The sequence below is a fragment of the Rhinolophus hipposideros genome (assembly GCF_964194185.1).
Source record: "Rhinolophus hipposideros genome assembly, chromosome: 12".
Classification (NCBI taxonomy): domain Eukaryota; kingdom Metazoa; phylum Chordata; class Mammalia; order Chiroptera; family Rhinolophidae; genus Rhinolophus; species Rhinolophus hipposideros.
The window spans coordinates 5670228-5697573 of NC_138058.1; the positions used below are offsets into that span (position 1 = coordinate 5670228).

The following is a 27346-nucleotide window of genomic DNA, read 5'->3' on the forward strand; positions in this document are numbered from 1 at the left end:
TGTGGGTGCTGAGTGCTGATGTGTCCATGTAGGTTCACCCATTATGACAAATGTACCATTCTAATAGGAGACACTATCAATGATGAGGCCATGCATGAGTGGAGGCAGGGAGTATATTGGAAATAAACTCTGCTCAGTGTTGCTCTTAAAAAACTAAAGTCTATTTAAAAAAAGATTTCTCTTTTTCTTGCCCAAGATTTATTGAATCACAATTTTTTCTATGGGGCCCCAGAATCTTCAACTTACAAGCATTTGACGATTGTGATGATCACTCTGGTTTGGAAATGATAGGCAACTGAAGCCAAATGTAACCAATTAAAATTATGAAAGGTTCAAGTAAAAATTGTATGCAGAAATGGGACATTATGATGGATAATAACTTAAGGAAAATGAATGTCCAGAAATCTCATTATGCATTTTCATTTATATTTGAGTCATGTTCAATGCATGTATGCCAAGTGATGTCCTTCTCAAATCACCAAGGTTATGAAAATAAAAAAGAAATAATACTGATGCTGTTGTCCCACGGACCATATTTGATAGCAAGGTTGCACAGACTGTCAGCTCATTGAGGACAGGGTTCTTTTTGTTCCAGTCATTTGGTATATACCTAGCACTTATGACAAATCCTGGCACATAGTGGGTGCTCACCATGTGTTTGTTGAGTAAATAAATCTCCCCTTTCTCCAATCCGATTAAGGCCTTTGGTTTGTGTTTTCCCTAAGATCTGTGGATAGATATGATATCACTTTCCCAGCATTTGTAACAGTATACTGAGGTAGAGCTTTGTTGTTCTTTCTATCCTTTCACTGATGCTAAGTTGCTTGAAATTAAGGTCTATATAATTTCTACATGTTTCTCAGTAACCGGAACATAAAAAGCTCTTAGAAAATGTATCTTAAACAAATACATGATTTGGCAATTAATGCTTTTTATTCCCCAAAGCTGCCATTGATCTTCCAATGACGTGTATTTCTCTAACTCTAAGAATGATCACATATTCTCAGGAGAGTGGAGGAAGAGGTACATACTGAACTAAAAAGAAGGATACATCCTGGAGCAGAAATTCACATGCACCATCATCCTTAGATCAGACACAGACGCTCAAACGACTTGGCAAATGAGGCAATGTCTCCACAGAAGTAGACTCAATACATCAGCAGTTGTTATTTTCAACTGGGGTTTTTTGTCATGAAGGACAGCTCCTCTGCCAGGTCAGAATTTTTTGGCCATCTTCAAAGTCATTGTACCTTTCCATATCTGGTACTGAATCTAGATTCTGGCAAGTCTGGGTTCTTAAAGTGGATTATGGTGCCTGAAAGAGAGACTGTATCTTGGCTGCATCCCTGATTGTTATTACCTAAAAGCCCTGGTGATATTTCTCTGAGGACAGCCACCTCTTTTGTTCCTCTTTGCATTTGACCTTAGCCTTGGGTACTGTTTCACATGCTGTCATTGCTTATGCCTACCCTGCTACTACCTCAAGTTTTTGTTATCATCACCTTACATATATTCTGGTAGGTAAGACATAAATCAACCTGTGGCCAAAGTCCAAAATCAGAAATTGAGTTATAACTGTCAAAAACAAAATAAATGAATGAATCTCTTTGGAAAAACACTTGAGTAATTATGTGAAATTCTCTCTCTTCAATTATTTAAGGTTGCTTAAATTCATTACCCTTCCATGTAAAAATGGGTTTATGTTGAAAGGCCAGCTAAGCCCCTTCTAGAAAAGCAGAAAGAGGTATCATACGAACTAGATGAGTTAGCTGGCATGTAGGCCCTCTTCCTTGTCTGTTCTGTCTGAACTCCATAAACTCTCTAATCTCACACAAAGGTGGCTAGACACAGTTATTGTGTTTCCAGAGAACAAAGAAAAGGAGTAGTGATAAAAATTTGAAGGTTCATTTCCGTATCCAGTGTAAGAAAATGGTCTGGAATTTTGCCTAATGAGAGGTGGACAATAGTTAGGAAATGCCCTTACTTACTCTATCAGTTATTAGATTTTCCTATTTTACTGCTTGATACATGGCATGGTGGAATATGGAAAGAAGTGAGAAAGTGGCCATCTACTTATAGAGAGATAGATATATAGCTATGTGTAGATATTTTAAATGTATCTAGGAAAAGTTTTGTAATGCTGGAATAAGACATTTTGGTGGGTAAGCAACGTGGTTGGCTCTACAAGGAAAGCTATCCTGTTTGGCTTATGTGTCCAATTATTTTGGACAACTCCTAGAGTCTTTCACTTTGATCCCATTTTTAAGTGGAAGGGGTATGAATTTAAAAATGACTTTTGAAACATCCCTGAAATGTCTCCTTCATAGAAACCATTTTCAGGGAAGCCGAAATCAGCCTTCTCCCACTTCCCCGAGACCCCCTGGGAGGGCAGTGGGAAATAGCCCCTCTGCTCTCTGTGAGAGATACCTCAAGAGACCATTAGGAGTGAAATCTGGGAAGTGGAGAACCCTGGACCCCTGCTCTCTAGGACTTCCAGCTGTTCCATCTAAAAACATAATTTTCTGAGACCCTCCCAATCTCCATTTCCTGCTTCCAACAGGAGTCGTGAGAAGTTAGAATTGGAAATGACCCTAGGGAATCACGCCCTCTTTCCTGGAGGAGGGAAGCACGAGTGGCAGGACCCGCCTCTCATCCGTCAGGGACTGGGATATCGCCAGGGCGCTGGCCCAGAGCCCAGCTGGGCCCCGGTTCCTCTGGCCCCCGTTGCCGGCGCACCTCCACACCCAGCCTGCTCGTGAGGGCACTGTCCCCAGCACCCGCCCCAGCACCACTTTCCTCTGACGTCCGCTCCTGAGCTCTGACGATCGCCCCCGCCAGCTGTCCTTATAAAGGGGACTTTTGCCAATACTGGGATCGGTCGCACCTCGCCCCAAGCCACGCACCCTCCATTGGCGCCCACACCTGTCAACTCCGCGCGCGCTCAGGTCGGTGGAGAAGCCCGGCGTGGAACCCCTGGGATCCCGACTCGGGCGCCCGGCCCTGTCCCCGCCCCTCTGCACCCCTGCCCACCCCCTCCCATCACACCCTGGTACACACACCCATACTCCACACTGCACCCTTGCAGCCCCCGCCGCCGCGGTTCCCGGGGGCGCGGTTCCCTGAACAGCCGGACCCGGCGGAGCGCTTCCGCGCGCGGAGACCACTCCAGGTAGGCGCGGAGCTGGCATCCCAGGAACGTCGGGGCCGTTCCCTCCGGGACGCGATGGGCACCGAGCAGGGCGTTTTCAGAGTGGAGGGACGCAGCTCCTGTGCCTCTCGGTGCGGACGCGCTGGCGGTCCAATGTCTGGCACCCATGGATCTCGGGTGCGAACGGCTGGAAAGTCTGGTTGCAGGAGAGACAAAATCCGGGCGCAGGAGATGGGTAGAGGGGGCCCAGGAGGGACAGCGGGGGCCCGGGTAGCACCGGGCCTTGGCCGGAGAAAGAACTTCCCGATTCCTTTGCTCACACAAAGGCAGAGCCTATCAAACCCACTGGAGATTCTTTTGCTTCCCCCTGAACACGAGGGAGGCTAGTTCTTTTGACCAAGGTCTCATTACCCACCGGCGTGCACAAATATCTGAGTTTTCCCCAGAAACGTGTTTGTGTGAACGGGGGTGCATGAAATAGCAGTGTTCCTGAGGGGGGGAAAACAACAGAGAACAAGAATTCCGGAAAATGAAGGCGTTAGAACTTGACATCTGTCTTCAAAGAGTCTTGTTTTTAATACCTTTGACCCTCTGTTATGTTTTTAAGCATTTATGTATTTTTAAGTCATTTTTTTTTGTATATACCATTGAGGGGGGGAAGGGAAGATGAAAGGAAGAAAGGACAATGGATGGTGAAGAAAAGTGACCAAAAGGGTGGACACGTTAAACAACATGACATCTTTAGTTGCTACAGAAACTTGAACCACAGGCACTTGTTGAAAATTGGAGTTGATGTGTTTTTTGAAATTGATTTTCCTAAAGTTTTGTGTTTTTTCCTAGATATGTGCATGTCATACTACTTTTGGAACCATTCCCTGACATTGTTTGTAAGGGACAGAAGAATGAATGAAAGAACGAATAGCTTAGATTCTCATCATAGTCTTTATTTTTTTTTAACTTTACTGAATAATTCTAGATTGAATAGTTACTTCCAAAAAGCACATTCAGGTATACTCTTTTAAGTGATTTCTTGTCTGAGTTAATGAGTGAAGATACAACACAGGGTTAATGTTATATTCAAAGAAGTTATTAAACAAAATGATTATGATTACCTTTTTAAAAGGCACTGTCTTCTTTTTTTTTTGTTTCTTGAATGCTCAAAATAATGATATATTGCTAAATAGAATAATATAGTGGACACTTGTTGGTAACTGCTAGTTTAACATGAGATTTTAGTGTACTTTTTCTTCAAGTGGCACAGGATGTCTCCTGAGCCAGCTGGTTTATTCCTGGCTGCCAATGTATGCTTGGCTGCTTTATAATGCTTTGCTGTATTTTCTTCAGAAATCTTAATGAGGTAGCCAGCTGCGGAAGATTCCAAACCCCTAGATAAAAATGGCTTTCCACGTGGAAGGACTGATAGCTATCATCGTGTTCTATCTTCTGATACTGATGGTTGGAATATGGGCTGCCTGGAGAACCAAAAACAGCGGCAGTGCAGAAGAGCGCAGTGAGGCCATAATAGTTGGTGGCCGAGACATTGGTCTGCTGGTGGGGGGATTTACCATGACAGGTGAGTTCAGCTATCCGCCCCTCCTTGGCTTTTCAGACAAAGCAAATGTTACTCTTTGTCCCTTGAGATTTTTTTTTTTATGTTCAATACTTGTATTTTTAAAAACAACAATAATTTTACATTTATTTAAAACAAAAGTAAAATGGTTCAGCTCAATATGACTTGAACAAAATGATTTTATAATAAACCACTCGACAGAATATCAATGAAACAAATCTGGGCTATCTGGGCTGTTTAATGGGTGGAAACAGTAAAAACAAAGAGATGAGGAAAGTGCAAAAGTGTCTTAGTCTTACAAGTTATGTCTCTTAATAAATATGATACAGGCAATATCTCATCTTGTTCATTAATACAGACATGAAGTTGTGACCTTGAGTTGTCTTAAATGGTGAATATCAATGAACACTAACTACTGATGGTTTCAAACAATAAATCGATTTGGGGGCCACACAATTTCAAATTGATTGATGCCCTCTTTTGAAACCTAATTCTCCCATTTAATAAACTAATTTCCTTACAGGAAGATAATCACATGTTAGAAATCCATAGCACTGAAAGAAAACATTTCCAGGACCTTTGATATAAAAGGAAAAAAATATAGGGTGTGTCCTAACAGGATTCTCTCTGCCACGGTCTGCAGCTCTGTCCCACTCAAATCTTCTCAGAACTAGGAGGAGCCGATATCCTTTGTCTAGAGGTGGTTCTGTTTAAGTGGTGACGTATTTCTCTTTTATATTCTTTTTTGGTCATTGAAAATATTTTGGAAAAATAATTTTAAATGATATCTTTAATATTATTTGAGACATATTTACTAATCACACACCATTCAATTTAGAGTCTTATTAAGGCTTGTGAACATCAACAACATAACCCATACTAACAGGAGCTCTCAGTGCTCATTGGAAAGTATCCCGCTGAAAACCATATCCAAATGATGGCCAGTTTCAGTCCTGAAGTGCTTTTTTAAATGATTCACTCTCTATGTGAAATATTTTACCAAACCAATCTGTGAAGACTGCAGCCCTGTTTGGCCATCTGCAACCTACAATGTTCTAGAATAATTTGTGGACTATAGATTTTATCTTTCAGATAATCACTTTTGTTTGTTTTAAAGCTGTTGGCCAATTGTACCTGCTTTCATTTGGTCTTTATAAAGCTCTTTGTATTTGAGCACTCTGAAAGGGGTCTGGGATTGTGAGGATACCGAGTTACAGGACTAACAAAGGCCAGAGGCAGAGCCAAACCCAGGTCTTCTGGCAGCCACGCCCAGGGCCTCTCCACACTGTACCACATCCCCTCTAGCTACTTTCTCTTTGTTTATTTATTTATTTATTTACTTACTTACTTACTTACTTACTTACTTACTTTTTTTTTTACAAAGGTACACAGTTGTAAAGAGGTCTTTTTTTTACTCTCTCTCTTTCTCTCTCTTTCACTTATTATATACACACATATATAGAACAAATTGTATTGTGCAAAATATTGTCTATGATGCCTAATATATAAAATTAGATAAATAAAAAAACACAAAGAATAAGAGTCATCCATAAACCTACCTACCATCTGCAGATAAGTTTAATGAAATGCTGGCATAGATTTCCCGATGTTTTTTCTCTTATTATCTACCTATTGATGAACAGTGTACACAACTTGATATTTTTGTTTTCATTTTTCATTAGACCATTTCTTCTTTCCCCCTTAAAGATCCCAATCTGATGCTGGTATCTGAAGAGGAATACAACATTGTAACTATATTTTCCTCATATTTCCCCAATTTCAAAGAAAATGGGAAGAAAAGCAAAATAAAACAACAAAGGTGGTTGATTTCATTCAAAAAAAAACGTTGAAAAGAATAAATGAGCTGTTGAATATAAAAGTATTTTGTTCATTGTAAATTATCATAATGTTCTGTTACTCTAATTTAAAATTATATTTATTATGGCCAAAAAGATAATATTTCAAAATTTGTCCTTTTATCATGTAGAGGTTGTTTTTTTTCAATCTAATAAGCTGCTAAATTATATAGAAAAATATTGAATTACAATATTTCTTATAAAGTGTCATGGTCTAGCTCAGTTTAATTTTTTTTTAATCTCTCAGAACTTAAAAGAACCTTGGTCAATAATATAATTCTTTTAAAATATGAACCACATTATTCAAACATTGTCAGATTCATCAACTGCATATATTTGATGAAGAATAAAGATTGAAAATTAAAATGCATATAGTTTAAAAGAGTTCTTGTTCTCACTCCTGAATCTAACATTAAACATACAAACATGCAGAGCAAATTCTGGTGTAGACCAGACTAGCTTGATAAAAATGGAGGGACTTTAATCATAACAAGTAACTAAATCTTCATTTCTATGGTATAATATTTGCAATCATTCAGGCACCAATTTTCTTTCTGGACAATGGAGAGAAGACCTACACAATGAAAATTGATCATTAATAAGCTTTCTGCTTGTAAGACCATCAGACCATTTACTTTATGCAATGAAACATGACTGGGGTATTTTAGCAGTTCCAGTTTCTTAGCAGGAATATGGAAGATAAAGCCTCAGATTCTATGCCTGTGAGAATTCATTTCTTCATTTCCTAACTAGGATGGGATGGGGACAGGGAACCCTTTTCAGTAGGACTTAGAATTAAAACAAACAAAGAAACAAACAAAAACCACAGTAGATTTTGTTATTTGTTAACACCCATGTAAAAGCTACTATGACAATGAAGAGTGGTTGCTAAATACATATTTGTCTTCTTTAAGATTTTTGTATATAAACTTTTTCATTTAAATATACTTAAAATTCCTTTGTGGAAAGGTCTTTTTATGTTAACCTTTAAAAAATAGTATTAAACCCCAAAATATTATTTCTTCTTTGCTTTGTATTTGGATTAAAAGCCAGATAGGTTCTGGCATGAATACAACAGAAACATTTGTGTTCTATAGTTTCATATACATATTTTTTTAAATTTTACTTACATTCTCACTGTGAGATTTTAGAGAATTTTTCAAAATCAAATTGGACAATACAACTTAGAATTCAATCTCATATCTGATAAGCTTCTTGTGAGCCTATGTTCTTCATAATTTTACACAAATTATACATAGGGATTATTGCAAATATTTTGACTATACTCTTAAAAGGATATAAACTGTAGAGATTTAAGTGTTCCATTAACTTCAATATTTCAGCAGGACTCAAATATTATATTGTCTTTTCAGACAAATGGTACAGTTTATAGATCATTCCCAACCTTGTTTAACCAAAATGTGTTTTTTTTATTCCTTGACCTTCCTCTTCAGTTATTATGCTACAAAAATTTTATTAAATAGCATCTAAAGAAATATTTCTTGTTATTCTGTGTGAAATATCAAATATATTACTAAAAGACCCAGGTTAGAATAAAGAATTGCAAGTGAATATGGAATCAACATTTTAAATTCTTCTGAATGCTGGTCTAGGCCCTAAGCGTATGTTGGGTACTTGGGAAGAGAGAGGGGAAAGGTAATTTAAGTTTACTTTAGGACACCTTGGAGTGAAAGTTTCATCTCTCTCCTCCCTTCACTCTCCTAACAATTTAAGGTAGTAAGTACAACTTAGTTATGATTTAAAGTGACTCTATTAATAGAAAGTCACTTTCTTTTTATTAATAGAAAGTCACTCTATTAATAACACACCTACTCACACATACATGATACACGTACCATTCCTTGAGGACAATCAATAGTCATGATCAATGTGAAAAGATCAGCACAATTATAAAGAAGGACATTGAAATAAAGACATTTGACCCATGTTATGGATGAAGGGTGGGGGGAAAGTTGTAGTTTTATTGAGAATAGAAATAGTCATATAATATATTGTATATGATCTCAGACTTTATGGTACAATAACATCATTTAAAAGCGGTGGTGATTAAATGGATTTAGAAAACATGTGGGAGCAACACTGTCCAATAGAAATATAATGTGAGCCATAAACGTAATGCTAAATTTCCACAAACCATTTTAGAAAACATAAAAAAATAGGTGAATTAATGCAAATAATATGATGTATTTAACTGAATACATTGAAAATGTTTTTATTTCACCTTGTAATCAAAAAATTATTGAGACATCTTACATTTAGTTTTCCATACAAAGTCTTTGAAATCCCATGTGTATTTTACACTCAAAGAACGTCTCATTCAGGCTAGCCACATGTCAGGTGCTCAATAGCCAGATGAGGCTAACTGCCACTGTGTTCCACTGAGCAGGTCTAGGGTATGACTCACTCTGCATTCTATTTCAGCCACGTGGGTTGGAGGAGGTTACATCAACGGGACAGCTGAAGCAGTATATGCACCAGATTATGGTCTAGCTTGGGCTCAGGCACCAATCGGATATTCTCTTAGTCTGATTTTAGGTAAGTGAAAGTTTAAACTTCAGTGAACCACTCAGGAAAGCATAAAGAACGAGAATATAAATAACAAGTGAAATAACAAGTCAAACAATGTAAATAATTATTGTGGGAAAATGTTGCCATCTCTAAGTAGATGTTACCAGAAATTGATAACACTAATGCTTAGATTATTTGATCTTTTGATTACGGAATATGAAAAACAAACAAACAAAAACCTTTGATATTATGACTATCAGAACAGTGAATTTCTTAATGATGTGGTCTTTTTCTTTCAAAAAAAGTGTGGATATATCATTAAAAATGAATCAGCGTGAATTGTACCTGAATTTATTTTTGTAAATCAAACTAATAAAAGGTCAAGAATATTATATAACAGAGAGTTCTTAACTTATGTTTGCACTTAAAATATTTTTACTAAATCTTGTGCTTAATCGAAATATCTGCTTGCAATGCCAGGTGATACAAATCCATCAAGACATTTTTGTGAGCGCTGTGCTAGGCCATGTTTTTCAATCCACAGGCCTCAGATATACCGTTCAATTGTCCTTTGGCTGCATACAATTCTAAATGTATTAGGAAATTTGCATTTGGCTGCTAAATATTCCTTGATTCTGTATTCACAGGATGTTTCAGACTGGTTCCTCAACACATATAAGTGTTCTAAATTTCTCATTTCCGTTGAGAAATTATAGCATAGTAAAAGGTTGACAAAGACTATTACTTTATGTATTTTTTATTTTCTCATAAACACTTTTTCCATTTCTTTTAGGGGGTCTGTTTTTTGCAAAACCTATGCGTTCCAAGGGATATGTGACCATGTTAGACCCATTTCAGCAGATCTATGGAAAACGCATGGGCGGGCTCCTGTTTATTCCTGCGCTAATGGGAGAAATGTTCTGGGCTGCAGCCATTTTCTCTGCCTTAGGTAAGGACCAATGGAATGTTGCTCTAGCTGCATCTCTCTGGTTGACTGAATACCAGGCACACAACTTTACTTTCTTCAGCCACAGGTCAGGCCACCCCCAGCCTCCCTCACCTGGATTAAAGCAACTATATCCCTGCTTACAGTTCTGCTGTCCCTCCTGTAGTCTCCACATGGTGGCCAGACTCTTCCTTCTAAAATGCAAATCTGATCACGTCCCTTTCCTGCTTAAAACCAAGCTTTTCTTTTTTGTTTTATTATCTTTTTTTAACATTTTTTTTATTATTAGTTTCAGGCGCACAAAACAATGTAATAGTTAGACATTTATCATTTATATCCCTCACAACGTGACAACCCCCTCCCTGCATCCACTACCCCTCTGACATCCCACACAGCCTTTACATTTCCACTGTCTCCATTCCTAATGCTGTACTCCGCTTCTTGTAACTATATATATATATATATATATATATATATATATATATATATATATATATATATATATAAAATTGTAGTTGACATTCGTTATTGTTCAGCTTCAGCTTCAGATGTACAGTGCAGTGATCAGACATCTACATCATTCCTGAGATGGTCTCCCTAATAAGAGAAGTGTCCATCGGATACCCTACAAAATCTTTACAACATTATTGATTATATTCCCCAAAATGACTTTCGTATCCCCCTGTCAATCTTGTGGTTACCGACTCTGCTTTCTAACCCCCTCACCTTCCCCCTTATCCCCACCCCCCCCACCCCCATCTAGCTAAACCAAACTTTTCTACCAGGCTCAGAAACTTTTCAGGAGTTGGCCTCTGATTCGCTCCTCTCATCATTCCTCTCTCTTCCTTCCTTCTTCTAGAACTGTAGTCTTCCTCTCTTGCCTCTGACACTTTGCAAGCCCTGGTGCCCTCTGTTTAGGACTCATCTCTCCTCTTTCCTTTCTCACGTCTACCTAACTAACCAGGAATCTTCCTTCGGGTCTTCTCATTGATGTCACTTCCTTAGGGCAGTCATCCTGAATGTGTTGGATGCCTTTCCTATGGGCTTCGTTAGGCAAAAGAAATTTTGTTTTCATTGGACTTGTCACTCTGTGTGGTCATGTGCCAGTTTATCTATTTCATGCCAACTTTCTAATCTCACAAAAGAGGTTATAAATTTCTTGAAGGCAGGACTTGCATTTTCTTAACAGTTGTAATCCAATCACAAATGAATGAATAAACCATACATGGCTATACTTTCTTCAAAAGAGACAAAAAGAATGTTACTTTTTTTCCCTCAATATAATTCCATAGTTTCACAAAGTATTAGATTATAGACATGTTGAGGGATCTAGAAAATGAACTTAGACTCTTTAGGGTCTAACTTACAGCTAAGATCAATTAGTGCTAAGGACACCCTATCCTTGGCCCCTGGACTCAGCCCACTTATACTATTTAAAAAACGAGATTTCCATGGGATCATGGGAGGTGTTCAGGCTCAGTACCCTCCCTTTTGATCCAGGGGAAATCTAAATCTACTGAGTGTTGAGTTCCCTCTTGAAGATAAACAGAGTGGGAAGTTTCACAACCTTCCTAGTGAGTTATGTCAATGTTTGACATCCAGTCATTCGCATACGTTACTCTCCATCTGTTCTTACAAATGAAAATAAAAGGCTTAAGTCTATAGCCAGACTTTAAGTGGTCAAAACAAAGGTAAAATAAGATTAATTTCTTTCTGTGTTATATATTTTAGACTACAAATTTGTCTTCTGGTTTCAGTATGATCATCAGATCTGGTCTCTATAATATCAGATCTTGATTTATACTACCTTTCACTCCTTTCTCTCTCAAACCCCTATATAATCCTATCTTATTTTCTTGGTCTCCAACTATCCAATGAAGGAAAGACTCGTAGAAAAGAAGATAATTTGATAGTTATAAAATACTGCAATAACTCAGTGAAAAATGGTGTTGATAACAATACTCCACAACTACCACTGCTCTTATATTCTAATTAAATTATGTGCAAATATACACCCCCCCCATCCACTTTGCTCAGTAGCTAAGAAGCAGTGGTAGTTTATTTGTCATTGATTTCAACACCAGAAAATTTGGGTTTTAAGAACAAACTGCCTGCTGAGATATCAAAAAGGAGTGGGCTGAATATCAAACAGAATACAAAATATTCACTCTCACTGAATAAAGATCAATTTATATAACGGAGCCCTGAAGAAAGAGTAGAATTAATAAGCTAAGATTTCTAAAATGTTTTGGAAATATAAAATGTAATAACTAAACTCTGAACTTTGTTGCAATTAGTTATTTTTTTTTGTATTTGTGTCTGTGTGTGTATGTCAATATATGTGGAAAATATGATAATGTGCCTCTCTACACACATACCCACACATACACCAAACAACATATATGAAAATATTAGTGCTATTGCTTGAAATATATACTCTGACAAAGAGAATATGTGTCTGTTTTTAAATTAACACCTGTATTTTCTTAAAAAATAAAAGTTGGACATAATTAAAAGTTAATGTTTCTTTGAAATAACTTGGGATACTTAAGAACAGACAAATATAAGATCTATTATCCCCTTACTGTGAATGTACATGGCTCACCACTGAATCCTAGGAGAATCTTAAACTATCTTTTTGATATAAGTGGACAACTTTTTAAAGAAATGTATATAGGTAGTACTTACATTTCTGACAGCTCAAATTTAATGATTTTTTATAACTTTATTTACAATGTATTTATTTTTATGGCTGCTTGAGTAAACTAATATTTCAAAGTAGATCTGGAACCATAACTTTGATTTTACTCACTACCAATGATGGAATGATTTAGAAATATTTTAGGGAAAAAGTTTATCTCAATCTTAGTAGTGATAGAAAAGTAGGTGACTTCTTTAAAACCACTGAGTTACAACCAAATAGCAGCATCTATTAGTATCCCAAATATTTGGGATCCTAGTCCAGTGATCTTTCTTCTATAACATACAGACAGTGTTGAAAAGAGGTAGGGTAATAATTGGAGTTTTAGTAATTAATGGTATATAACTTAGAAATGTTATGATTAAAGTAGAAAACTAGACCAAAGGAAAAATGGCCAAGAGTTGCAACTAAAGTTTCAATATGAAATAAATAATTTCCGAAAAAATAATAACTTGTTAAATATCTATATAACAATTCAGTCAATTTTCCAGTCTCTTGTAAATAACTGACCTCGTCTTATCCTCCAATTTCTTACCAACCTTTTCCTTTTATTAATTGGTTTTTACTCAAGAAAGTAATTTAATTTTGTTACCATAGCCAAAGCACTAAGAAAAAATTTCTTGAAAAATATTTTATATTGTTACCTTAGATCAAAATATCTTATATTTCTCTTTGAGTTAACGGATTTTCATCTCTGGTGGGTTGCATACACTATTAGCACACAGTTGAAGATGGGTAGTAGAATATAAGATTTCAATTAATGAAAGAAAAAAATCATAGATCTTCTGCATGTATGTGGGCATTGTTATCGTTGTGTTTAATAATACGAAATATAAACGTTTCAGCTTTTGGGAGCAATGAGTAAAGCTATAAGTGAATTCTGAACTGGCAATCTAAGAACCACAGTGCTCCAACTGTCCATACCATAATATCCTCACTGAAAATATGGACACTAACAAACACAATAAACAAAGTCATAAAGTAAGAAAAACATAATTTTGATTTCTAAGGGAGGTTTAAAATTTTGATGATGAAAATTAATTAAAAATACGATGTTGAAATACAGGGCTCTTCAATACATTGGTATTCTAGGAGTAAGACTGGACTGCTCCACCGAAAAAAATAAAATAAAAGTGATCTTTCACAAAGATAAAGAGAAAAATTTAATAGATGCAATTTACCAATTTTATTATTTTCTCCTACAAACTTGTCTCAAACCTTGGTATGTTATACCATCTATCATCTAATAAAAGCTAGCAGGGGTCAGAGTTAATGCAAAATAGAGGATGAATATTAATTGTAAAATATGAAAAGGGGTCATTATGCTTGTTTGCTCATAGATGTGAGTAAATATATTGCATATGTTTAAGTCAGAGTTTCAGATAATTGGAACTAAGGTAACTTCTTATATTAGTATTAAATTAAGTATATTTTATGGAATTCTGTAATCATATCATGATTTGCAGGTGTCCCCACATAAGTTCTCAAGACACTAATTTCAGAAAGAAAAACATTAAATATATGTATGTATATACATAAATACATATACATCTATTCAATTTACAGAGATTAAAATTTTCAATATGAAAACTCACTTTAGCTGTTATAATCCTATATATTTCACATTACACAGGGAAAAATATCTGCTGTTACTGAGCTTACAATACATCTTTGCATACGAGACAGAATCCGTTTGAGTACCTTTATCATAGCATTGTTCTCTTGTTTGCTTTCTTCCAGGAGCCACCATCAGTGTGATCATTGACATCGACGTTCATATTTCTGTCATTGTCTCTGCTCTCATCGCCATTCTGTACACCCTCGTGGGCGGCCTCTACTCAGTGGCCTACACAGATGTTGTTCAGCTCTTTTGCATTTTCATAGGACTGGTAAGTGGGGCCATTCAGAGATTTTCTTTCTTTCATCTTTTTTTCCTTTCCTTCCTTTCCTTTCTCCCTTTCTCCCTCCCTTCCTTTCTTCCTCCTCCTTCTTCTTTCTTCTTTTGTAAAAGATAATGTGGTATTTTATACTAACTCAGCAAAAACTAATAGAAATGTTATTTTTCATTACGAGTAATACATAGTCATGTACTATGAAAAATTAAATTGATTTATGAATTAATTGGATTTAAATCTACAGTTGTTTTGTTAGATTTTGACAAAAAAGTGTGTCCTCAGTTTAATTCTTAGAAAGGTCTAAGTCTTTTCTTCAAGTCTACGTTTGATGGAAACTTATGTATGATCTTCCTTGAGTTTTGAAGGAAACACACTTTCCTCAAAGTTAAAATTTAAACCTAGGTGCTAACCTATATTATCCTTCTCTTATCCTTCTCTTATATTAGTGTTCGTTAATCCATAATACTGCTCATGGGGCACAGAAATTCTCCCATTGGGAGTATTGTGAGTTTCGGCACTAAGCAAACAAAAGGGTGAATTACATAAGGCATTAAAATATTTATTATGTATTTCTTGTAAGTCCTCGATTAAATTAGGTAATGTATTTGTGTTTTATTAAACAAAAAGTACTGTGTAATTATGAGACATGAACATTGCTCGTATTACATGAAAAGCGCTTTTGTATGTTGTGAACACGTTTTAGTCGATGTTCAGCCTTTGCAAACTCACATCTTAAAATGGGAAGATTGTTAAATAACTTCTAACATCTAAGACATACAAAGGAAGCGTAAAGAAAATGATTTGTCCACTCTGTGCTAGGGCTGTCATGGGTTCATACATGTACATCACCTCAGTTGCATATCCCATAGGGGCAATGCCCTTCTGCAAAGGCCACGGATAGAACAAGCCGAGACTGCAGATCATGACTCCTTTTCCCATGTGCAATCAAAGCACCCTTGACTCTCTTTGTTTTTCCTGATTTTCCTCATAAGGAGAAGCCTTTTACTCTATTTTAGTGTTTACACTAGGCACTTAGAAATGAAAGGTGAAGAATGAATCTCATACCCATTTATTTATTTATTTATTTATTTATTGTTCTTACATTCCAGCATCTCTAATAATATATACAGGAGGAAAATTTAAAAAAACTGACTACAATTCCAATTACAATTTATCCATAAATTTATATATGCTAGCAATGATTATAATATTTCCTTTTTTTCTCCTAGACATTTTATTGCATTTCATGGAATTTCATTCACTTATATTTTAGTTGAATTCAAAAATGTTTAATTTCTTCAAGGACTTCTAATTTTTTTTTTAATTAAATTTATTGGGGTGACAATTGTTAGTAAATTTACATAGATTTCAGGTGTACAATTCTGTATTACATCATCTATAAATCCCATTGTGTGTTCACCACCCAGAGTCAGTTCTCCTTCCATCACCATATATTTGATTCCCCTTACCCTAATTTCCCTCCCCCCAAGGACTTCTAATTTTATATTTTTAAATTTCTAAAAACATGTGTCCAGTACTGAAATTCTGAATTTTCCTTAGCATCCTCCTAAACTTGAGAAATATCTCTCTGTTCAGAATGTCAGAGGTAAGTTTAGTTTGGCAATGACAGCTCTCGTAAAGGATGCACTTGGTGTTCTAGGAAACATAACCCCAGGGGATGAATCTTTTTATTTATGATGTATTGCTTTGCATGAGACCAGAATTTCAAACAAACACGTGCATACGTCATGTGTGCTAGTATAAAGATGATGGGGCAAATATATGTAGGGGTAAATATTCCAGTGGTTTTCTGCTGCAAAATTTAACTAAATTGTTAAAGAATCAAGTTCTGTTGGTTACTATTTAAGGCCCTTTTGAATTGGCTGAATAAATGGCCAAATATGGTTTGTTTTATAAGCTTCAAATTGCTACACATGTGTACAGAATTAGTTAATCATCTTCCACCGTAAACCACCTCCTCTTCTCAAATGCTCTAATTCTATCAATTTTATCATTGTCTTTGGAGCTCTCCAACTGTAAACCTGAAGTTCCTATATAAGATTTTCCTTCCTCTGACCTCTTTCTTCCTGTTGTAATCTAAGGGCTGTTGAATTTTTCTTCATCATCTTATTTAATACCAATATCTTTTCATGTTCTATATCATTACTATACTGCAGGCCTTTATCTGGATTATACAGTGCCACCGTCTGCTCTTCCTGACTCCTCCCTTTTTATAAACTTACTGCCCACATCTGTGACAATAAAATGAAGAAGAAATTCTACTAAAATCTTTTTAAAACTCAGAAAACATTCCCCTAGCTTCTAGTTGTCTACAAAAAAATATACAAATCACTCAGCTTACAATTCAAGTTTCTCCCCACATATCTATCTTTATCTCTCCTGTTTCCCTAAGCCAATCTCCTGCAAGCAAATCACACACACACACACACACACACACACACACACACTCACACACACACCCATATTCTACTCCTTGCCTTGCTCTACCTAGACCACCTATCCCTAGACTTTCTTCTTCTTCTACCTATGAGTACAGGACCCAGCCTTGAAGATTTGTTTCATCCATCAATTTCTCAATCAAATGCTTTCTTGTCACATATAATGAATATGTATCTTATTTTAATGTAAAGAAAACAAAAAGTTTATATGTAAATATATATAAAAAATTATTCTCAAATTTAATGTTTTCTCCCCAAAGGTTTCTGGTGACTGCTCCTACAGTTGATAGGATTAAACACAGAAGTAGACAATATGTTACTTTACCTTTTCTAAATGAGTGTTTCATAATGTTCCACAGAGAACACAATTCCAGGTTTTTCTCTGTCTGAACAAGACAAATTACTGAGTTAAGTGATCTATGAACTAGATGGCTAGATCTTGCATATATTAAATAGTTAAAAACCATTGCCTAATGCTCTAAATGTCACTCTTTGGTTACAGTGGATCAGCGTCCCTTTCGCATTGACACACCCTGCAGTCACCGATATTGGGTTCACTGCTATTCATACCAAATACCAGGAGCCGTGGCTGGGAACTATTGAGCCATTTGAAGTTTACAATTGGCTTGATAGCTTTATGTTGTTGGTAAGCGATGTCTTACTTGAGTAATGCAATGTAATTTTTCCTAAAATCAAATATATTTTCAAGATTTTACTGTTTATATGTAAATTTTACCTACTGGCTCATGGCCATTTCTGAATTGACTCCTTTGGATTGGAAGGGTGGAGCCACTCACAGACTATGGTAGCTGACTTGGGTCAAAGTGGAGAGTGAGAGAGGCCATAAAATAATAACATCCATGGGGTTATGTGTGCTGTGTTCACACTTCTGTTGTGCTATAAATGAGGGAACACCATGTCCTACTCCCAGACACCTCCTCCAATCTGAGAGCCAAACCCTCTAAAAGTTTTCATCTGTAGTTTGAATTAAGGCGTTAAAAGCCAACTTCCTCTGAAATAAATAACTCATTCAGTCTTTACAGTGTAAGTAAATTAGCAGTGTAAGTAAATTAGTTAAGTGCATGAAATAATTTGGAACAGGAGTCCTCAGGAAAGAAGCCCTGGGCAGACAGAGGTAGCTTGGGAAGGCGCAGAAACTTGAGGCCAAGGTGCTGTCAGTGAGAGGTAGGAACAGAAGAAATAAAGGCAGATCACAGACTGAGGGAAGAAGGGAAAACCAAAAGAACCTGCCAGGTGTTGTGATTTTGCTAATAAGAGGGGTTATGTTTAAAAATAAAACACTGCATTTGATTTCAAAGTAGGAAATAGATTAATTTTTATATCAAAATTAAGGATAAATTATTTATTTTTGTTTCTTCTTCAAAGGACTCACAATATTTTGTGATTTCACTTTGTGTTTGTGGCACTTTGCTAAGTTTTAGCACAAAAATTAGGTGTCTGTGTCAGTAAAGAATATCCAGGTAAGGAGGCAGGAAAACACGAAAACAAATGTTTCCTGTGTTGGTGTAGGGGACTTCTTTCCCAAAGATTGTTAAGAAATGTATTGGATGAAATTTGTCTTGAATGGTTCACAGTTATGAATTCAATGGAGAAAGGGATTAAATATTATATATGTATGTGATTATACCTGCATGGCAAGTGTATTTAAGGTTATATGGAGGAGATGACAAGGCTCAGAAGTCAGGCAAGTTGTTGATAATCACACCACTGTCTGAGCAAGAGACAGAAACAGAGAATCAAGATCCCAAGGTCCTGTCTCGTATACAACACATAGGCCTCACATTTATTTACTACTTTCAGGATAAAGCATTATATCTGATGATTGCTAAAGTTTCTTCCATCTCAAAAAAATATATGACTAAGTCATGTTCATTCTTCAAATTGTAAAATAAGTTGAAATGGAATAACAGATGTTGAATGAAAGAATAAACTGTTGAAGTTTGCCTTGAAATGTTTCACCAATGGTCTCAGATCTTCCACTTGTCTCTTCTCTCATTACGATCCATCTCCCAATTGTCATGACTTTGTCAGGTCTTACTTGTGACACCCTCCAGGTATGTCTCAAACCTGCCCTGAACCTGGCCAGTGTCCCTATATTCGCACCAGGCTGACAGCTCTCCTCACCTGGCCCATTGTGACAGCCCCTCACTGGTCTCCCTGAAGGCAGTCCACACATATCTCACTTCTCCAAGACCATTTTCACTTTGCCATGGGAGCTTCTGTTTGTCAGTGGAGGTCAAGCTTTACCCTACTTATAAACTTATGATGATGTAAATGTCCAGAGAGATTAGTATGTAAATTATTATGTATCAATTAATATAGTCACTGATATTATTGATGAATGTTCATTGACATGGAAGAGGTTAATGATATATTAATTTGTAAATTGCAAAACAAAAGGAAAAGTTTGGGAAAAATTTAGACTTGAGGCATATAGAATGTGTTCTTTTAACTTTTTTTTTTTTCTTTTAAACATATATGGCTTTTATAAGAAGGAAATTGTTCTGGAGTCAGTATGTGGCAGGCACAGATGTGACAAGGATGGACAAAATAGGGATATCCCAGAATTCAGAGCCCAGTGAGACAGGAAATTAAAGAATCAACTTCAATATATTGTGATATGGGAAGCTCATTCATATATATATATATACTAGTATGCCAGCCAGAAGAATGTGGCAGTCATCAAGGGGAAGGTATTTTCCCAGCCTTCTCTCTAGCCATTCCCATATACCCTGACCTCTAGTTATACCAAATACAGAGTGGTCTCATAGCTGCCTCATTGTTTTTGTCTTTCTGTTTTCTATTGGGTACTCTCTTAGGTACTCTCTTCTCTCTCTACCTCCATCTCGTGACACCCCTTCAGTGCTTAAGGACTGACTCAAATGTCTTTTCTGTAGATTTTCCTAATTACTTGGCAGTTGTCCTTCCTGACACCTTTCCGCCTCCCTCTGTTACCCCCGAATAATTAATTGCTTCTCACTTTTATTCCCTTCCATACATCTTTATACCCTGTTTCCCTGAAAATAAGACCTAGCAGGACAATCAGCTCTAATGCATCTTTTGGAGCAAAAATTAATATAAGACCCAGTATTATATTATATTATATTATATTTATTATATATTACATTATATTACATTACATTACATTACATTATATTATATTATATTTATTATATATTACATTATATTATATTATATTATATTATATTATATTATATTATATTATATTATAAAGACCCAGTCTTATAGGAAAATAAGACCTGGTCTTATATTAATTTTTGCTCCAAAAGACGCATTAGAGCAGATTGTCTGGCTAGGTCTTATTTTCGGGGAAACACACTAACATGCAATAAATTATATTATAGTTCACTGTCTCCAAACTTTTTTGATATACATGCTCAATATGAATTTTAAGCACACCCCCAATGTAGGTACATGTAATTATAAATTGCTTCTATATAATGTACTAACACATTATGTAAATAATTTAATAAAAACAATATCACATCTAGGTATGAGGTAAAAATGGGTATAAAAAGAAATTCTAATATTTTTGATGGCCTACTATACTGTCTGGAGCACTATGCACATGCCACTTTGGAAAGCACTGCAATGCATTGCCTCTCCCTGTGGACAGTGAACATGAGAACAGGAAGCTCTGTGCTCATCTTTGTGCTCCGACAACCATTACATTGCCTGGCACATAATTAGAGTCCAGAAATATTCACTATGTTGTATTGATTCAGATTAAACTCTATACTTTAAGAATCTTAATTTTTTTGAGACAATTTTATGATGGTTAGGGCCTCCAGATGAGAACAAACAGGCCTCTGGGTAACTGTAATGCAACTTAACATGGATACATTAAGGAAAAGAAAAAGTTGTTCCTATGTAATTACGAAGAAAAAAGAACTTGAGGAAATTCTGCACAGTTGAAAATATGACAATAGTGACAGCAACTAAGATGTGTGGCATGTAGGACCATTTTCTGTAGTTCAGAGCTGTACATGTGACTATTCTGAGTGCAACTGTAAAAAATCTCTTTTTAAAAATGTCTAATATATGCTATTTGTCTCCAGTTCATTCTGAGTCCTTGTGGTTCCCATACAGATACTGGGGGGAATTCCATGGCAAGCCTACTTCCAGAGGGTCCTCTCTTCATCCTCAGCCACCTATGCTCAGGTGTTGTCCTTCCTGGCAGCTTTTGGATGCCTGGTGATGGCTCTACCAGCCATACTCATTGGGGCCATTGGAGCGTCAACAGGTAACTCTCTTGCTTCTTTGTTAATTGACTCACTCAGGCTTCACCAAAGTTACCAATTACCACCAAGCTGCCCTCCCTCTCCTACTTTCCTTTTTATTCCTACACAGTTAATTGTTTCCCATGAGGTGCATACACCTTTGTTGTAGCATTCAACAAACTGTATTATACATTTGTAGATGCCAAACATTTTTTGATTGCTCACCCCACCAATAAAACATTTGTAAGCAGCCCTCCCACCAGTGTTGGTATATTTATCAGCAGTGGTTCTCAACCAAGGTGCATATTAACGTCATCTGGGGAGGGGACCGACTCTCAAACATACCTATTTCTATCTTACCCCACAGGGATTTGATTTTAATAATCTAAGACAGAGCCAGAGACATGTGTCTTCTTAAAGGCCCCTTGATGAGTCAAAGTACAGCCAGAGTTGGCAGTCAGTGGCTTAAACATTTACCTGCCATGATCATGACCATCTAAAGACCATTTTAAACTTAAGATTTCTTCTTTACAGTTTCAATAGTTTGATAATTAAAAATTTTCCTTCTTGGATAATTCAATCAATAAGTGTATAGGTAAAGATAAACTAAGACACTATGTCACTTAGAAAATAACTTAGTCAGAATTGGTTTTAAAAAAGAGCATTTTAAAGTGTGTATCTCCTGCTTAGCCCCTATCTACAACATTTTTTTTTAAATCTCTGATTAAACTTATTAATTACTCCTGAACCTTATGTTCCCATGCTATACCGCTTTCGAGAGTATTTTATGAAAACACATCACATTAACCCAAATTCAAATATGTCCTCTAGGTAGAGGTAATTAAAACAGATTAAAGAACTTTTACTCTGTTGTGTTCTATCAAGGTGATCCAGGTTGATACTCACAGGGCTACTTTGATTTTCAATTAGTAGAGCAGTTTATTGGATTATTTAATTTTTAAAAGAGCATTTATGATTTATATTGTATACTCTCTATTCCAGTTGCTCATTCATGGCATAAATAAAAACTTAAGAAGATGGCTGACAAAGGTGATTGTGTACCTTTGAATAAAAGATAACACTTATGTCACAGTCAGAAAACAGATGTGGCTATTTGTGTGTGTGAGAGAGGGTATGTGTGTGTTGTAAAACAACAGACTGAAACAAACAATGTAAAGCTTTTTTTTTTCTTGGATTAGGTACATGTTCTTGGTTCTTAATTCTGGTGTCATAACATCTCAGTTAATGCTATAAAAGCAAGGTTTTGAATAGTTTTAATGGAAAATCGGGGGAGAAACAATGGTAGCATCCAAGAGAAACCACTCCTATTTGGTCCTGTAATCATGACATTAAAGAAGTTCAATAACAAAAAAAAAGGACATATACTAATGTACATTTAAAGGTTCTATTGTATTCTTCGGCACATGTTAGTACAGTACTCCTACATCCCCTTATCCATGGAGAATATGTTTCAAGACCTGCACTGGATGTCCTAAATTTCAGATAGTACCAAATCTTATACAGTAAGTTTTCACTTAATGTCACCCATACATTCTGCAACGACATATAGTAAAACCAAGTTTACCATAGGCTAATGTACATAAACAAGAATTAGGTTCCTATGGCACCTCATCAACATTACAACCAAGTAATGTTGAATGAAATGACATTATTTGAGGACCTACTGTAAATACTATATTTTATTCTACAACTACATGCATACCTAAGATAAAGTTTGATTTATTAATTAGGTACAGTAATATTTTAACAATAACTAATAATAAAATAGAACAATTATACAAACATACTACAATAAAATTTATGTGAATGTGATCTCTCTCTCTCTCTCTCTCTCTCTCTCTCTCTCTCTCTCTCTCTCTCTGTCACTCTCTCTCAAAATATCTTATTGTGCTGTATTCACCCTTCTTGTGATGAGGTGAGATGACACAGTGCCTACATGATGAGATGAAGTGAGGTGAATGATGTAATCAGTGTGACATAGTGTTAGGCTACTAGAAGGGTTACTTGAACAGAAGCACGGGGATATTAAGACAGAGGATCTGATAACTGAGATGCCTGCTAAGTGGATGGTGTGAGATTGCATCACATTACTCAGAATGGCGGGCGATTTAAATTTTACAAATTTTTTATTTCTGGAATTTTCCATTTTGTATTTTCAGACCACAGTTGACTGCGAGTAATTGAAACTGCCGAGAGTGAAACTGCAGATAAGAGGGTGCTACTCAATAATCAATCATTAAAAGAGCTGTCTATTCAAAGATAAACATGTGTCAAGGCCTTTTACCAAAGAGCCCAAAAACCTTCTGAAAATTTCAGCCTCTTACCTGCAATTTTTAATTAAAAAAAAAGATACTGTCCTTTTTTTGTCATGCCTCCTATTTCCAATAAGTAAAAGATGGTGCAAGAAAGAATATAGTTAGAAGAAAAGTAATGCTGAGGAAGCTCCAAAACCAAGTTTACATATAGGAAGAGGATGGGTGAGAATAGCTCCACTGTGTCTTTATACACTTATGCATATATAAAAGAGGACTAAGAAATGAAACATTGAGTGTCCTTTCACATCTGCAAATGGTTGAAGAAATAATCTATGCTTCAGTTACTAACATTTGTCTTCTGTAATTCTGTACAATGGAATGCCACCATTGCAGAAGATTTGATGGTGATGATGATGATACAAACATACATACATACACACATACATACATACATACATACATACATACATCACCATCATATTCTGTGCAGGTGCTATGAATAAGACTAAGTGTAACTAAAACCCATTAGAGGCCAGGACATGTAAGACAATTTCACTTGAGCAATGCATGAACTTCCCACCTAATTAGACTAACATAGCTAGTTAGACTAATTAGACTTCCCACCTACTTAGACTAACTCATACATTCTAAATTTATTTTTAAAACTACCTAGTAAATAAGATGACTCTAGATTGTTAAAGAAAATATGGCTTTTGGGTTGTTGTTATGTTTCTTGTTTCTATTCAACAGACTGGAACCAGACTGCATATGGAATTCCAGATCCCAAGAGTAAAGAAGAAGCAGACATGATTTTACCGATTGTTCTGCAGTATCTCTGCCCTGTGTACATTTCTTTCTTTGGTCTTGGTGCTGTGTCTGCTGCTGTTATGTCATCAGCAGATTCTTCTATCCTGTCAGCAAGTTCGATGTTTGCTCGGAACATCTACCAGCTTTCATTCAGACAAAACGTAAGAACTTTTGTTTATGTGACATTATTGTTGTTGGTGGGGGTGGTGTCATTGTGTTTATTGTGTTATAGTAATATATACGTATTAATACTTCATATTAAAATCTGACCCTACTGTGACTAAGCACACAAGGTTAAATAACGATGAATTTTGTTTATGCTATATGTGAATGCTTCTAATGCATGTTATCATTCATGTTAATACTGAAGGGAATAAATGAATATAAATATTTCCCATAGAGGTACCATCACATTGCTATAACTTAAACTCCTGTTTTTCTAACGCAAGAGTCATGAAACCTAAAATATGTTAGAAAAACTTAGAGTTTAATTAAATACAATAAGAAACTTGAGAACCTTAGTGGAAGTGAGTAATTTCATGGGTATTTGTATTAACATCTGTCCCACTCTCCACTTGACTCCCTGTCCCATGTTTGCCTGAAAATAAGCTTTCAATTTTATTTTCCTTATTGAACTGAGTGGGTGCCGAACAGCATGCTATTGTGGTCGCTAAGGGGCTACCAGCCCCTCTCCACCTTCTTCCTTGACTAAGTCTCTGTCTTACTGTAGGTTTTCTAGGTTGTAGTTAACAAAATAGCCCCTCTTGTTTTTTAAGGAGGTTAGCCTTAGAGATGGGAAGGCTCCTATGGAAAGAGGAAGCAAGGACAACACATTAGCTTGTCTCACCTCTGCCCCTGCACATTCAGGGAAAGGCACAAGGTGGTCCGTGTTTCCTGCATATGGTACCTAGAAACCCTTCCCAAAGGCCCACTGGGGTGGCCACCTAGATTGCTTGCTTTATGCGGTGAGGTTTAGGTTGGGTTTGCCCATAGATTGAGCCATTGGAAAAAGGGGAAATCTTTCAACGAGCTTTCATGCACAGAAATGCATCTAATTCTTCGTGTAAATGAGCCAACATTGTGTGAAAAACTGACACTGTGACAACTTCTTGCAGGCATCAGACAAGGAAATCGTCTGGGTCATGCGAGTCACAGTGTTTGTGTTTGGAGCCTCTGCAACAGCTATGGCCTTGCTGACAAAGACTGTGTATGGTCTCTGGTACCTCAGCTCAGACCTTGTTTACATCATCATCTTCCCACAGCTGCTTTGTGTGCTTTTCGTCAAGGGAACCAACACGTATGGAGCTGTGGCTGGTTATGTGTCTGGCCTTTTCCTGAGAATAACTGGCGGGGAGCCATATCTGTACCTGCAGCCCTTGATCTTTTATCCTGGTTATTATTCTGATAAGAATGGTATATATAATCAGAGATTCCCATTTAAAACACTCTCCATGGTTACCTCATTCTTATTTAACATTGGCATCTCTTATCTAGCCAAATACCTATTTGAAAGTGGAACCATGCCACCAAAATTAGATGTATTTGATGCTGTTGTTGCCAGGCACAGTGAAGAAAACATGGATAAGACCATTCTGGTTAAAAATGAAAATATTAAATTAGACGAACTTGCACCTGTGAGGCCTCGACAGAGCATAACTCTCAGCTCAACTTTCACCAATAAAGAGGCCTTCCTTGCCATCGATTCCAGCCCAGAAGGATCTGGGACTGAAGATAATTTATAATAACCCCATCTAAATAAAACACTGCTTTCTCAAACAGAGCTCTATAGCAGGCTAGTCCTGGAAGAATGGTTTGCAGCATATAAAAATATTTTTAAAAATAATGTTCAGGAGGACAAAAGTACATATAAAAGTACAACTGTACAAACACAAGCCAAGCTAGAAGGAAGCACCTATGAAAGTGAAAGCTTTCTTTCTCATCGAAATTTCTCACCTTCATTTGATTTTGACTCTAAATAGTTTCACTAAGTATTCAAAAAATGAATAAAGCCCCATTCAAAGAACAGAGGGCCAAACAGAGTATCTTTATTATGACAAAAGGGAGTAGAGACGAAGGAGCCAAGGAAATCAGGTCATCTTGATCCAGACCTTGTTTACTAACACACTGGTGAGTCTAGTTTAGTTGCCACCCTGAAGCTGTGAGAATAACTCACCTTTATACCAAGGAATGGTGCAATGAATTAACCAGCTGACTTTCTTGATATAATGATGAATCCCTTCTTTCATGTTCTTCACTATGACATTTGCCGAATATGCAATTTGTTTTACTTTCAGTAGCAGCGTGTGTTATTCTGAGCATAGGCAAAAAAACTACAAAAAATATTGTATAGTGATTTTGTTTTTAATGTGCAAGGTAATAGCAAAATAGAATCCATCTTTGCAGGGGAGACTGGGCTTCTTTGAATGTGTCTACAACTACCATAGCACTAAGAAGAGTACCTGGAAGCATGGAAGACATGATTATTGGGCAACCTTAAAGCAATAAATCAAAAAGGCCACTAAGTAGAAGTGACAGGAAGCACAGTAGATTTTTATCTTCATCTGAAGTTTATAAAGTTATGATTTATGATTAAAGAAGTAATGTCTTGTCTTATTATCTAATTAGTATTGGGAGTGAAATTGAGCCATATGTAAGGTGAGGTAGCTCCATAGGACCAATTAAGGTTAATGAAGGACAAACTGCACCTCCTGATGGTAGAAAAAAAATAGAAAAACAAAATCCACTCGATCTTCGATATTTATTAATGAGGATCATTTAGTGTTAAGAGAGCTACTCTGTAGCTTTTTTGCATGTAAGCCAGTCTTAGGTACTGGACAAATCACCACTACAAAAAGTACATAGTGAATTTTAAACTGCAGAAGAAAGCAGAAAGCAAA

General features: G+C 36.4%; 1 protein-coding gene across 1 annotated transcript; it reads left to right on the plus strand.

Annotated features, from left to right (window-relative positions):
* The first annotated feature begins 4531 nt into the window (after positions 1–4531).
* SLC5A7 (solute carrier family 5 member 7) lies at positions 4532–27346 on the plus strand. Its single transcript, XM_081068308.1, has 8 exons — positions 4532–4721; positions 9017–9130; positions 9897–10052; positions 14491–14639; positions 17607–17750; positions 21236–21389; positions 24393–24610; positions 25565–27346. Exons 1-8 carry the CDS (start codon positions 4544–4546, stop codon positions 26189–26191), a joined length of 1740 nt encoding a protein of 579 aa, XP_080924434.1. The 5' UTR covers positions 4532–4543; the 3' UTR covers positions 26192–27346.

Excerpts from the sequence above, each read along its gene's own strand:
- SLC5A7 (XM_081068308.1), top strand. The coding sequence starts at position 4,544 with ATGGCTTTCCACGTGGAAGGACTGATAGCTATCATCGTGTTCTATCTT. Across the intron at positions 10,053-14,490 it reads AGCCATTTTCTCTGCCTTAG|GAGCCACCATCAGTGTGATC; the intron begins GTAAGGACCAAT and ends GCTTTCTTCCAG. Across the intron at positions 17,751-21,235 it reads TTGATAGCTTTATGTTGTTG|ATACTGGGGGGAATTCCATG; the intron begins GTAAGCGATGTC and ends GTTCCCATACAG.